The sequence below is a fragment of the Delphinus delphis genome, chromosome 3 (genome assembly GCF_949987515.2).
Source record: "Delphinus delphis chromosome 3, mDelDel1.2, whole genome shotgun sequence".
NCBI classification, from domain to species: domain Eukaryota; kingdom Metazoa; phylum Chordata; class Mammalia; order Artiodactyla; family Delphinidae; genus Delphinus; species Delphinus delphis.
In genome coordinates, this window is record NC_082685.1 from 37535630 (window position 1) to 37550499 (window position 14870).

The 14870-nt window shown below is 40.7% G+C and overlaps 1 protein-coding gene across 3 annotated transcripts in view; it reads left to right on the top strand.

Annotated features, from left to right (window-relative positions):
* Positions 1-3102: 3102 nt before the first annotated feature.
* Positions 3103-14870, top strand: part of RNF145 (ring finger protein 145) — a 65965-nt gene continuing 54197 nt past the window's right edge. The window contains exons 1-2 of one of the 3 annotated variants that reach the window (XM_060008441.1): positions 3103-3421; positions 9968-10171. In XM_060008441.1, coding sequence (XP_059864424.1) covers positions 9988-10171 — 184 coding nt within the window. In that variant the 5' untranslated portion in view covers positions 3103-3421; positions 9968-9987. Of the gene's footprint in view, positions 3422-4878; positions 4943-9967; positions 10172-14870 lie in introns of those variants that run through there. The other 2 variants (XM_060008443.1, XM_060008442.1) reach the window with 2 other exon arrangements.

Below are 14870 nucleotides of genomic sequence, written 5' to 3' on the forward strand. Positions count from 1 at the left end.
ACAGAAGGATTAGTGGTTGCCTAAGGCTAGGGGGAAGGGAGAGTGACCTCCTAATGGATGCAGGGATTTTTTCAGAAGGGAGATAGTGATGAAAATGTTCCAAGATTGATGGCAGTGATGGCTGCACAACTCTGTAAATATACTAAAACCCACTGAATTTTACAATTTAAAATAGGTGTAATGTATGGTATGTGAATTATATCTCAATTATATCTCAAAAAGAGTGACTCTCCCCTTTACTGACCCATGTTACCGGAGAAAACTATAGTTTTTCTCTTAGAATTGGCTTTCAAAATCAAACTGTGGAGGTGCCAGGTTGAATGAGATTTTATATATCAAGACTCTTCTATTCTAGAGAGTTAACTCTTTGAATTGGACAGAGAAAACCCTTGAAGTTCCCAGAAACCATCAGGAATGAATAAAATGAGTGAATAAGTGAATTCATGAAAGTTTTCCTTTCCCCGTATTTCCAATGTTGGCTATCCAAGTTCTTTGGATTTTGGCCCCATTATGTGAAGTCTGGTATATGAGCTTTTATCTCTGGATCTAAAAGGCAGGGCATAACTGGCCACCGCTTATCTGCAGGTTGGAACCAAAGGAGTATTTCTATGTGATTATTAGCAAGAGTTGGTTCTATAAGGAATTCAGAGACTTGCCTTTTGGAATGGCTTCAGCTGTAAAAAATATGCGCTCTTCCAAACTTGGAACTGACTTCCTCCTCCATGTTGAATACAGTTAGTGAACAGTAAGATAACCTTTAGAAACCTGAACTGTTTATGACTATTCCATAGTCATTAACATTCCACTTCTTTCCTTCTAGCACATGAAGCTAATTCCTTCTATGACTAAGCTGTGGCATTTGGGTATTTCCTTAAGCTTGGTTCCAGGTACTTACCATGTTTTTCTCCTGACCTTTCCTGATTGTGTGGGTTTGGGTGCCTCTAGAAAGTACTTACTCTGCACTGTGATTGCTTTCTTTTATTTGAGCAGTCCTCTCTAATACCCCACCCCCCTGTTCTTTTTCCCTCTGCTTTTCTCTTTAGTTTGATTTGGTTACCTGTTTCTGGCTATGTGGAGCTTTCCCGAAACTGGATTAGCAGCAATAACAGCAGTAACCCTTTAATTACCAGAGTAATTTTCTTTGCTTGTTTTGAGCTCCAGCGTTTTACAGGAAGCTGCTGTAAAAATCAAATGTGAAAAAGACACGTGACTTTTTCCTGCTTTTACCAGTCCAGAGAACTTACAGTGAGGGTTATAGGGCTTCGCACCAATGTGTTTTTCCCTTTAAAAAAGGAAAGGTGAGAGCTGAGGTAGGCGTCTCCTCCATTTAAACAAAACACACAAATCCAGTAACAATGCTAAAATAATACTGTCAAGGTTCTGTAATTCACCCTAGTAGAATAAATAAATCCAGTTCGAATCTGTTTATATAGGTTTTGACTTCATTGTAATCTTGTTTCTGGCCTTATGTTTTCTTGACTGAGTCAGTAGTAAAATTGTTAAAACAGGGAGGAAATCAAAGGAAAGGCCTTGCTATCTTGGGCAGTTTCCTACTCCAGTCATTAGTCATGTGGCCTCTGTAATTTCTCATTTACCAGGCTATATAAAGAGACTCATAAAACTGCCTCCTGGCAATGTAGCAGGCTTCACGATTAATCTTAAGTAGTCTAAGGCACCAGGATGAAAGGGGGCTATAAAGAGTTAACGCAATTCCCAGGAATTTTAAAAACTTGTTTTCTATAGAGATATCAAACTGGTGGAAGGGAAATTACTCTGAATTTGATTGATTGATGCCTACAGGAATTACATCTGCTAAATGTTGAGTTTGCATTTACAATTTTAGCCAGATACAAAGGTTGCTCAGGATTGGGGATTTATCATTTAGAGTACAGAAGCCAGAGGCTTGAATTTCCAAGGAGAGCCGGCAACACGAATCTAGGTTGAAGGATGTTAATTTCTTTTCTAACACACAGAAGTTGAGGCTTTACAATTTCAAGATGCTCCAATCTAGTGGCAACATTTTATCCACTATTAGGTGTGTATCTTCTGTGTATGTAGGCATTGCCAACCTCAAAGGCCAGACTGGTTTCTGGTAGCAACTGGCTCTCTAGGAACTAACCAAAGACAAAGCAAGGAACAGTGTAGGGGTATTTTTGGGAAGGGGCCGAGGGAGAGGGCATTTGTGGAGGGTCGTGGTGAGGCAGGAAAGTAGAAAAACTGGAGAATAAGGAGTCCTGCCAAAGCCCAGAAGACCAGCAACATCCTTGATTCATTCTGTGCACAACGTGTTTCAGGCTTTGTATCCTGGGTAAGTGTGGAACAGTTCCTGCTGCACAAGGTGTGTTCACATTTAAATTAAGGTACGAATGCTGGTCAGTGCTAGGGACTTGGACAGAACAAATGGATTTCCTAACCTTGGGAAGGGGGTGTGTACACTAATCTGTTTTTAACTGTGGACTAAAAGACAAACACATACTACTTGATTTCATACTACAGTAAAATTCTTTGAACAAATTCTTTAAACCAAGGGGTCGGAATACAGATAGTGAATAGGTCTAATTCATTTATTCATACATCCACTCACTTATTCAACAGAAGTTTATTGAGCGCCTATTCTGTGCTAGGCACTGCTGAGCCATCACAGATGTGGTCTCTGACGCTAAGGAGTTGACAGTCTAGGCCAGTCAGTAAGGGGGTTAAAAAAAATTCTGGCATCATTGCTACTCTGCGGCTGCATCGGGTGAGGATCAACCCTTCTAACTAACTCTCCCACGTGGTCCTGTCAGGTAAGTATAGGTGTGAGCGCGTGTGGCTCCTGATGTTTGGGGAGTGTGAAAGAGCACGTGTCAGAATGGCGCGTGTCACAGTGCGCGTGCAGATGTCGGCGTGGTACGCGTCTCCATTGCGGCGGGAGCCCGCCTGTGTGGGCTGCGGGAGGCTTGTGTCTCCCGCCCACTTACCGGAGGCGGCGCGGGAACCACCCGGCCAGAGAGACTGCGAGTGACCGCGTGTGCGCGCGCGCGCCCGTGCGGGGGAGGGGCGCGCCGCGCTGGCAGCGCCGCGCGCAGGCGCAGAGCGCGAGAGCCCGGCCACAGCCGCCGCAGAGCGCCGGGGGCTGGAGGAGTGAACGAAAGAGGCTATGGCCGCCGCCGGCTGCTGAAGAGCTCGGCCCGCGAGCGCCTGCCGCCGCGTACGATGGTGACCGCACGGGTCGGGCCGCTGCCGCCGCCGCTGCCACCGCCTCCCAAGACGCTGCATCCAAGGCCTGGCGCGGAGGAGCCGCCGCTGTGAGCCCCGCCGTCCCGGCCCCCGCCGCCGCCGCCCGAGGAGAAGAGGAGGGCAGGCGAGAGAGCCGGGGAGTTGCGGAGTCCGTCTGTCCGCCGGCGGCGCTGCCCCGCGGGGAAGGAGGCCGCAGCCTGAGGTGACCGAGCCGTCCGCCCCGGCCGGCCCATTCCTATCCCGGTGCCCGGTCCGCATGCCACATCCTCTCTTACCCCGCTTCCCCTTCCCTCCTCCCTTCCCCCATCCAGTCGCCCGCTCTGTCCTCTTCTCCCCCTTCTCCCCTTCCCCCGTTCGCCTCCCTCCTCTTCTCCCAAGCTTCGGCGGCGTCCACATCCCCTCTTCACCCGCAGCGCCCCTCTCTCCCTCCCAACCGCCAGTCCCTCCCGCCGTCCTCCTGGCCCCCCCTTAGGCTGTCTCCGACTCTGCCCTCCCCTCCCGGGGCCCAGCTTAGAGCCCCCTTTCCCGGCTCCCGGGCCTTGTCTGCCGCGTTTCCACCCTCCACCCTCCTGGAGCTATCTCTCATCTCCCCCGGCATTCCTAAGATGCCCTCACTCCGAGCGCTCCCCCATCGCCTCTCCAGTACCCCATTTCGGGGCCTTTTGTAAGCCCCTTCCTGAGCTGCCCCTTTCCTAGCTGCTCTTTTCTAGCTCCTTTCTTCCAGTTCCCACTTCCAACTTTCCTTCTTTTTCGTTTTTGTCCACTTTGCTCACAAGCTTCCCTCCCTCTTTTATTTCACCCTAGTCTTCTTCGGTTTACGCAGCCCCAAACTCAGCTTCTCCCCTTTCATTCGGTTTGAGGTTGTTTGGGGGTGCGGAAAGGCCTGCCAAGTCATTCTTCAATTGGGGACCCATTTGCTCTGCATCGCGTCTGTCAGTCCTTTTTTTTACAGTAAAAGGGGTCCTCATCCCTTTTTGTCCCCATCGCTTACTCTCTCGTTTGCCATCCTTTCTGCATCCCCCTCCACTTATGCTTTTACCAACCAAGGACCCCGAGACCCTTGCCCTCCTCCATCAATGGGTCCCCTTTCTGTTCAGGGATGAAGAACTTCGCCCGTGTCTTTCTTCAGAATCTTTTTGGTGCGTGGCGCGGCGGAGCCAGCACCCTTGGCCAGACAGGAGGGGAGCTCCCTGGCACGGGCCTCTCTCCTGGCAGAGTTTTTGTGGACGTAATCCCTTAGCCCCGCGGCAGCGCCTGCTTTGCAGCGAGCTGGGTTGGGGTTACTATAGTTCAAACGCAACTGAGATCAGCAGGCGTGGGGGGCGGGGGAGGAGGTGCGGGGAGAGAGGAAGGGGGCTTTGCAGTGAGAAGGCATCAAAGATTAATGGATGGCTTTGCATCTCAGTCTGCAGTAAACAGGAAACTAGTTTGAAAGGAAAGGAGAGGGACTGTGTGTCTTTTTATTTTTTAAAATACGGACTGTGCAGTTCTGGTGAATCTTGAATCCTGCCCAAAGGATGAGCTGTCGGTGCTGCAGTCATGACCCAGGCTGAGTGCCCAATGACAGAGATAGCAGTTTTTATTTCCTCTGTCTGGCTGCTTAAGTTGAAGGATGGCCCTTGTATTCAGAGTGGACTCCCTATCTTTGTCGATTTGGAGATGACCAGAAACCACAGAATTGCTAGTAGTTTATGTGGAAATCAGGTACATACAAAGTTAGCTAGCAATGAGTGGGAGTGGGGAGGACCAGCTATATTTAAAACGTGTGCCAATGCTTATGTAAGAAGTGCGTTCTTCTCCCTGGTATCTAAGTTTTTGGCTGAGTTTACTTATGATTTTAGGTTTTTGCTCTGCCCTCTGACATTTTCAGGGATATGGACAGCCAGAAAATCTGTCTTTCTGAAGATTGGCTTTAGCTGATGGTAGAATTTTGTTTTGTTTTTCAAATTGGATTGGACAAAGAAAGGGGATTGATGATGAATGATAGTTTTTCTTCTGTGCTGAGGGAAAAAGGTGTAAAAACTTTTGGCATTAAATTATCTAATACTCTACTGAATAATTTTAAATTGGATTATATGGCATTCTTTGTTTTGTCCAGGAGATGTGAATTCTGTTCATTTTTTGGGTAAGATAACATTTTCATTTCTTATTTAACATAATTCTTCAGCAGATGAGAAGAGCTATGACTTTAAAAACTTAGGTTTTTTTCATATTGTTGATGATTTGTTTGATTTCTTCATATTCAAAACCAAAATGTAGTGTTTTCAGGGAAGTGTAGAATGAGGCCCCCTGTGTTTCCTAACACAAACATGAAGGATGAACTGTGCAATGTTATACTTGTACAGGGCATTCTTGTGTTTGTAAGTAGCAATTTGCTGCTTCCAAGCCTGGGAATGTCATTTAATGAAATCGTTTGGTCCTCTTTTTGGTTAGCTTTTGTTGAGCCTTTTTTTTTTTGCCGTTATTGGAAAGAAAGGATGGATTTTTTTCTTTAAAGCTGTTTTACTGTGTAAAGTATCTATGAGTCGCATTTAGTTTTCATTACTTTCTGAGATGGTGTGGTGGAGTGTTACTTTCCCAGTTCTTTCCACATTTCAAGGAGGAAATTTAAAAATCATGCACATTTGTGACCTCCTAGAGGGGTGGGATAGGGAGGGTGGGACAGAGACGAAAGAGGGAGGAGATATGGGGATATGCCTATACGTATAACTGATTCACTTTGATATAAAGCAGAAACTGGTGCACCATTGTGGAGCACTTATACTCCAATAAAGATGTTAAAAAAAAATCATGCACAGAAAGCAAAATGTACGTAACTGCACAAGGCAGGAAGTATCTTATATATTTGGCTTTAGAGAGTGTCAGGCCTTTGAATTTTCTTTGCCTTCAGCTCTTGTGCTTATTTTTGAGGCTTATTTGGTATTGTTTTGGTTTTAAGAGAATTTTGAGCTCCCTCTGACTTAGAATATGCTCATTAGCACTAACAAATCTAAGAAAAAGATAAATTAGGCTTGAACCAAACATCTTAGTGGTATAATAATCTCTTTACCCCAGTAGAGAAGGCTCCATTTTTATTTCATGTTTTTAAGTTAGTCATTTGGCACGTGTGAGTGATTTCAGGTATCTGCAAGTAAGATATATTTCAACATTTTGTTTAGGTGTTGGTTTAGTGTGTGGTGCTGGAGTGTGGTGTATGGTATTTATCTGTGATGGTCACCACCCTATCATGTGGCACTTCTGCTGTAGAAAGGTTCAAAATGTGTTTTTTTTTCCCCCCTCTTTTGTTTCCACAGCTCTTGTGGGTAACATTTTAGATTTGGTTTTCTATGTGTTAAATTTGTTTCCTCCATGTCCCTCCCTATACATGGCCAGTTTGCCAGCGATGTACTGAAATATCACTCATATACAGAAATAAATGAAACATTTAGTAAGCAATATATTTGTTATTAAAGGGGATATTTCGTTCTCTGCAGGCAGTAGAGTTTAGGGATCTGTCTTGGACGTTCTTCTGTATCAATAGCTTTAGGAACCCAAGATTTTCTTTTTATTCTTCCGTTTGTGAGGCAGAAGTAGTGGTAATTAAGAGGGAATGTATACCATTCTGATAATGGCCTTTTGTAATAGAAATATGGTCCTCTGTAAGAACTGGGAGATTTTTTCCTTAGCATTTCAAATTTTGATTTCTAATGCAAGATTGGTTTAAATTTTTTCTTTACCCCTGTAAGAGCTACAATAAATAGTGAAGTGGGCACAGTTAAAAATAACGAAAACATTAAAAACGTACAAAGGCTCTAAGTCAGATGAAATACATATGGACCACGAATATTTAAAATTTATGTATGTATGTATGTATGTATTTATGGCTGCGTTGGCTCTTCGTTGCTGCGCGCGGGCTTTCTCTAGTTGCAATGAGTGGGGTCTACTCTTTGTTGCGGTGTGCAGGCTTCTCATTGCGGTGGCTTCTCTTGTTGCGGAGCATGGTCTCTAGGGCTGCGGGCTTCAGCAGTTGTGGCTTGCGGGCTCTAGAGCGCAGGCTCAGTAGTTGTGGCACGTGGGCTTAGTTGCTCCGTGGCATGTGGGATCTTCCCAGACTAGGGCTCAAACCTGTGTCCCCTGCATTGGCAGGTGGATTCTTAACCACTGCGCCACCAGCAAAGTCCTGGACCACAAATATTAACTCAGTAATTGTCTCTTTTTGTTGTTGTTGTTACTTACAAAAGCAGTAGTGATTTATATTGGATTCTAGAATATGGAAAAATACTTTTCCATTATAGAATAAAGCCTGTCAGTGATATTTTTACCTAGGTCCAGTCACACTGGTGACTGGTGGTTTATGAGAAAAATCTATCATTTGTGTATTTTGTTTTTGTTTTTTGCGGTACGCGGGCTTCTCACCGCTGTGGCCTCTCCCGTTGTGGAGCACAGGCTCCGGACGCACAGGCTCAGCAGCCACGGCTCACAGGCCCAGCCGCTCCGTGGCATGTGGGATCTTCCCAGACCGGGGCACGAACCTGTGTCCCCTGCATCGGCAGGCGGACTCTCAACCACCGCGCCACCAGGGAAGCCCCATTTGTGTACTTTGAAATGAACTCCAAGAGTGCATTCAGTTATCAGTTTGACCACCAGAGTAAGTAGTTACTTTCTGTGTATTTCCTTAAGTCATCTAGTTAGCTTAGGCACATTACATTACACTTTTTACCAAGAATTTATTTTTTCAAGTTGGCTGCTCCCCACCAAATAATACATGGGTATACTGAAACATTTGGCAAACAGAAAAAGATAGAGGGAAATAAAAACCACGCCAGGGCCACTGTTGGAAGGCTGTTAATGTGAATATTTTGGTGTATTTCTTCCCAGAATATATATTTTTTTCTTTATGATATCATGAGCTTTGAGAAATTTAGGTTCCTAAATGGCATAATTTGTAATAAATGTTGATTAGAGATTTTATTTCTCAGTGCTTTTTTCTCCTTAGGACACAGCTATTTGGTTGTGATTCTCTCACAATATTATCTTTTTCTTATGTAGGAAAATTATTAAAGCAGTTTTGTTCTTTTAAAGTAATCAGAATTATAGTTCTTATTTATAAAAATGTTAATTCTACATTATTGATAGGATATACATAACATTTGGGTAGTGGGAATGATATATAATAAATCAGTTTTTAAGTGATTGAAAAACTTATATTAATCGTTTGCTAAGTTGAGCTGCCTTTTTTTCCCCCAGCTATCTGAGCTAGGAAGCTATGAAAATTAGAGGGTGAAATGGAAATACTGACAAATATTTAACCATAGCATAGCAATCTGTCACTATAATTTTCTTCAGAAATCAATGTTTTCATTTGTCCTGTAATGTCTGAAATTACTGCCAAAGCTAGAAGTGTGTTTTGCTTTCTCAGCAAAGTTCTTAAAAGAATATTGTCAGAGCCAACAATCTAGAATTATCATTAGTCCTAAAATTGTCCTTTACCACTTTAGTTTGTTCTGTTCTCTTGTCTATAATTCCTTGGATTAATTTGCATCTGTATCATATAAAGCAGTATTACGCCAAATTGTCCTTTTAAATAGTAGATTGTCTGGGAGATCCTTCATTTCCTTTCTTTTTTTTTCTTCTCCCCATTCCACCACTAGTAATCAACAGCTAAGCAAAGACACAGGCTGCAGACTCACAATGCCTGACTTCTTCCATGTGCCAGCATGTTGGTGTGTCAGGGGAAGAATTTAATGAGCTTTTTCCTACTTTGAAGGCAGATTGTGGGAATTTCAGACTAAGAATTTAATTTTAATGATTCAAGGAAACAATGTTGCAAATAATGTTATCTTTACCTATATCATGAGTTCTCTGAACTGTATCTATATCACGTAAATTCAGTACTTCAGTTTTGATTTTAAGTAATAAGGAAAAGGATAGACTACGAGAAGCTGTGTGCTAAATGTGCAATCATGAAATGCTTGTTGAGTAACTTAGGCTTTTTCATGTAATAACTATTTAAAATTTGCCCTCTTTTTTAAAAGCTGCATAAATCTCAAAGATCTTTATAGGAGTGAATTTTTCTTTTCAAGGTAATTGGACAAAGGTTACAGTATTCTTATAGGGTGTTTTGTTAAATGCCTAAATTTGGAATTAGGAGCTTTTTTTTGACCATGCCGCGCAGCTTATGGGATTTATTTATTTATTTATTTATTTTTGGCTGTGTTGGGTCTTCGTTGCTGTGTGCAGTCTTTCTCTAGTTGCGGCGAGCGAGGGCTGCTCTTTGTTGTGGCGCGCGGGCTTCTCGCTGTGGTGGCTTCTCTTGTTATGGAGCACGGGCTCTAGGAGCACTGGCTTCAGTAGTTGTGGCACGCAGGGTCAGGAGTTGTGGTGCGCAAGGTCAGGAGTTATGGCGCACGGGCTTAGTTGCTCTGCGGCATGTGGGATCTTCCTGGACCAGGGCTCAAACCCATGTCCCCTGCATTGGCAGATGGATTCTTAACCACTGCGCCACCAGGGAAGCCCAGGAGCTTTTTATGATGAACGTCTGAACATTTCATCAGTCTTAAAGTTGAGCAGACCTGAGAGAGTCCATGTGAAAACACAATACAAAGCTTATTTCCTAAATATCTAGAAGTAGTAGATGTGTCTAAGGAGCTTTTTTTACATTGTAACATAGTTTTTGTGTAGTATGTGAGAATCCATTAGATTGATAAGAGGATATCTGAAAGCTATTTGAGGTGACTTATTTTTATATATTGTATCTCCTGAATTTTAGGTCTGCTCCAAGAAAAAAACATGGCTGCAAAGGAGAAACTGGAGGCAGTGTTAAATGTGGCCCTGCGGGTGCCAAGCATCATGCTGTTGGATGTCCTGTACAGATGGGATGTCAGCTCCTTCTTCCAGCAGATCCAGAGGAGTAGCCTCAATAACAATCCTCTTTTCCAGTATAAGTATTTGGCTCTTAATATGCATTATGTAGGTAAGTGTCTACAGCATCTTTCTTAAGCTTCTAGTGAGCATTCTGATTTATTTTATGTCTTTGAATATTCTTAAATTTGGGTAAAATGAAGTCCTTTTACATTGAGATGACAGTAATATAGTCGATGAGTATGAATCTTGTTTATAGTCTTATTTGTCTTACAACTGCACATGAATTATTAGGGGTAGAGGAAAACAGATAGTGTTGGATTTTACTGTATGAAACTAGAAGGCAGAAGAAAACATTTTATTTTTTAATTTATTTTTTTCTTCTAGGTTTATAAGATATAATTGATGTACATAGAAGAAAACATTTTAGATTTTAATATGAATAAAATAAATAACAGGAAATACCTTTCCAGGCATTTGGCCTGTTCTAATTTGTCATTATTTTGGGGTTTGGTAGTAATTCAGAAAGTAAGCTTTTTAAAATGCAGTATTTTTATTGTTCTAAAACATTAGTATCATTTGAAGATAAAGTATTCATTTCAGTTAAATGAAATACGGAAAATGATATTATAATATTAAAGTACTCCTTGAAATATAATTGATATGATTTGGAGTTAGTGGTAGAAATAATGTGGAAAGAAATTAGAGTTAAAGGTTAAAGAAATTAAAGTCAAGAGATAGAGGCAGGAAGCAGATAAAATCCATCTAGAATAAAAGTCATGATTCTTAATTTTTAGGTTAGTTTTTGTTTTATATGTAATGATAGTAACAATATATTTTCATTTAACATTGCTGTTTTATAATTCAAGATGTGGTGTGAATGATGTACTGTAGTGGTTTTATTAATATTTTTATTATTAGAATTGTCAGCAAGTATATCTTTTTAAAATTTGTGAAGGTTATCTTTATAAAATTGTTAAGGGTTGTCCTGTCTCTATGAGACTTATTTTAATCTATAAAAGAACTTTCTGCGTTTCAGAGCTTAGCCCTGAGAACCCCTTACAGCTCTAAGAGATTACCAAGTAAGCCATTGTGGGAAGGAGTATGGTATAGTAGAAAAGACAGTGCACGAGAGGCAGAACATCTGGGTACAATAACCTCATCTCTGTTAGTTGGCACTACCTTGGGAAAGTCTCTGAAATGAGAAGGTTGTTTTATGCTGCAAAACACTAATTCTCAGCCCTTTATTCAAGGCTTGTATGTTAGCCAATATATGGAAAATAATTCCAGTCTGTAGTAGAACAGTTGGGTACTTGGCTTAGAGTTTTAGCTTGATCAGCTAAAGTAATTCGTACTGTGGTTTTAAAAATGTGGTTATCGGGGCTTCCCTGGTGGCGCAGTGGTTGAGAGTCCGCCTGCCAATGCAGGAGACACGGGTTCGTGCCCCGGTCCGGGAGGATCCCATATGCCACGGGGCGGCTGGGCCCGTGAGCCATGGCCGCTGAGGTTGTGCGTCCGGAGCCTGTACTCCACAATGGGAGAGGCCACAACAGTGAGAGGCTCGCGTACCGCAAAAAAAAAAAAAAAAAAAAAATGTGGTTATCATATGTATTATTTCTGAATAGATTGAAATATTTATTATAAAAACAGCTGCCTAATAACCAGAAACATCAATTGCAGAAATTGTATGGGTCCTAGTACAGTTGTAGTTCATACTCACCAGCTTATAACTTTGGGAACTCAACTGAGCCTTCTTTTTTTTTTTAAGAATTTATTATTTATTTATTTATTTAAAAATACAGTTTTATGCAAATAAAAACAAAGGACAGATCATTGGAATTTCTGCCCTCCTTAAGGAAAGGCATCAATACTTTTACAAGCTTAGCCTCATTCAGATAGAATTTGGAGGCTTTCAGTCGTCTTTTATTCTTATTTATTTATTTATTTTTCGTTGCTGCCCGTGGGGTTTCCCTAATTGCGGAGAGCAGGGGCTACTCTTCCCTTGCGATGCGCGGGCTTCTCATTGAGGTGGCTTCTCCTGTTGCGGAGCACGGGCTCTAGGTGCACAGGCTCAGTAGTTGTGACACACGGGCTTAGTTGCTCCACGGCATGTGGGGTCTTCCTGGACCAGGGCTCAAACCCGTGTCCCCTGCATTGGCAGGCGGATTCTTAACCACTGCACCACCAGGGACGCCCCAATTGAGCCTCCTTAAATACATTTAATTACATGGTATGGTGGAGTAAGCTCAGTGATTACATGAGTAGATATTTTCAGCTTGAACAGTTTTTTGGTTAGAGTAACCTCTGTGTCAGTATTATGTAGTGTTTATGTAATGTTCCAGTTTACAGAATTTCACCCTTAAATAAATTTTTTAAATTGGTAGTTTATGGTTCATAAACCAAAAAGCATAAAAGGTACACAGTGAAAAGTGCCTTCCTCCTATCTCTGTTCCTCATCCACTAAGTTCTCACTTTGAGTCCCAACAAGTAGCTCTTTTTATTTCCTTGTGTATAATTCTATGGATATTTTTATGCATGTATAAGTAAATATAAAGATATATTGGTATATAAATGTAAGTATAATATAGAAGTACAAATGTATATATTTCCCTTTTTAGTACAGATGATAGCATAATACTACTCTTCTGAAACTTTTAACTTAATGATGTATCATAGAGCCATAACTGCTGTTTTTAGATATTTACTGTTTTTTTACGTTGACACTATCTGTTCTGCCAAATCTTAAGATTCTGATTAACTGTTGAGGCCTCACTCTCCCCCCAGCCCTCCAATTCTGTTTCATAGTGGCATAATACCCTTGTATGGCTGTACCGTAATTTATTGCACGAATTACTTCATTGGAGGACGTTTTAGATAGCTTCTGTCTTCTGCTGTTTCATTCAGTGTTGTACTAAATAATTTTGTATAGCCATCATTTCAACAGGTGCAAATATAGCCTTGGGATAAGTTATTAGAAGTGAAACTGCCGGGTTAAAGAGTATATATACATTTGTACTATTGACTGATACTGCTCTCCATAGGATTTTACTATTTTGTACCTCCACAAATGGTGGATGAGAGTTCCTGAAATCCTACATCCTTATCAAAACAGAGTTATCAAACTTTAGTATTTGGCTGCTCAGTAAGTGAAAAATGGTTGTTTTTTAATGTAGTATTAATTTGTATTTCTCTTATGAGTGAGATTGAATTTATTCACGTGTTTTAAAAAAACGTATTTCCTCCTCTGAGAGTTGTCAGTACATGTCCCTTGCTCACTTTTCTATGGGTTTGTTAGCCTTTTCTTACCAATTTATGGGAGTTTGGTATAAGGGAAATAAACCCTGTGTGATGAGTTGGAATTATATTTTCCAATTTCAGTTCTCTTGATTTTGCTTAAGATTTTTTTGACATGCAGAATTTATTTTATGTGATTGAATTTATCATTTTTTTTCTGTAGCTTTAGGATTTTGAATCAATTTAAAAAAGCCTTTTCTGTTTTTGAGTTTATAAAGAATTGTCATGTTTTATTGCATTATTTTTGTTTTTACATTTAAGTCTTTTGCTCCATTTAGAATTTATCTGCTTGTACAGTGTGTTTTATTCCATTTCTAAACATGTTTCTGTTTTTTTAGTTTCTTATTATTGAGGATTTAGATTATATTTTACTGTCTGATAGAATTAGTCTCTTCATTTTTCTTAATTTCCCTCTCTGAGTTTTTTTGTTATTATTAGTTTTCTATATAAACTTCAGAATTATCTAATCTTGTTCCAAAAACAACCCTGTTGACCTCTTTGCTGAGATTGCAAACTATTAAAATTTTAAGTTAGGATGAAGAGAGAACTTAAGGATGCTAACTCTTCCTTAACACTTGCTATCTTCAGATTTCTTCTGAGTCCTTCTGCGGTGTTTTAAAGTTTCCTTTATATAGGTCTTAGGCTTATCGTTAAGTTTGTTCCTAGGTATTTTATCTTTTTTATTACTATTATAAGTTTTTTTCCCCTTTATAGCCTCTAATTGTTTGTTATTAAGAGCTTAAAAATCAAGGTGAGCAGTGTTAATGTTTGTGCTTATGGAGTATAATTGTACCTTTGAACTTAGAAGCTTTCCAGTGTTGGTTCTGTCTGAGAACAACAAAGAAAAGTGACTGTCCAGATGTAATTGGTGGAATGTTAATTATAGAACTGTTTTGCAGCATATGAGATATAAAAAGGGGAATAGAAATAATATTGAAAAGGAAGAATGGGGCCATTTGTGAAAAGCCCTGAATACAGATGTTAGGTATTGTGCTTAATCTGGTAGCTAATGATGGGTCAGTAAGGAATTTAGAGCAGGTGAGCTGCATCTTAAAAATGTTGTATAGGGTAATGGGTTGGGGAGGGGAGAAACTGGAGGTAAGAAGACCAATTAGGATTTTAGGCAAGAGGTAATGAGAGCCAGAGCTAGCATGGTAGCAATAGCAAAGGAAAGAGTGGATGTGAGAATAGTTCTGTTGTAACTGCAGTCACTAAAATCATTAGTGACCTAACATGTAAAACTCAGACTTCATTTATATCCCTATTCTGCAGACCTTTCCATGTTTGTGAAGCTGTTGACCACTTTCTCTTTCTTAAAAATATTTCTGGATTCTTCTAACTTATTGACCATTCCTTCTGACTCTTTTGCTGTATTTTTTTCTTTGGACTTCTTTAGTCTTGATATTCCAGAATTTGTGTTTAATTTTCATCTTCTGTTGTTTGGGTGATTTCACATAGTTTTGGCTACAAATCTCTATCTACATTTTTCACAGCTTTTTTGAGCACCTTAGTCTATG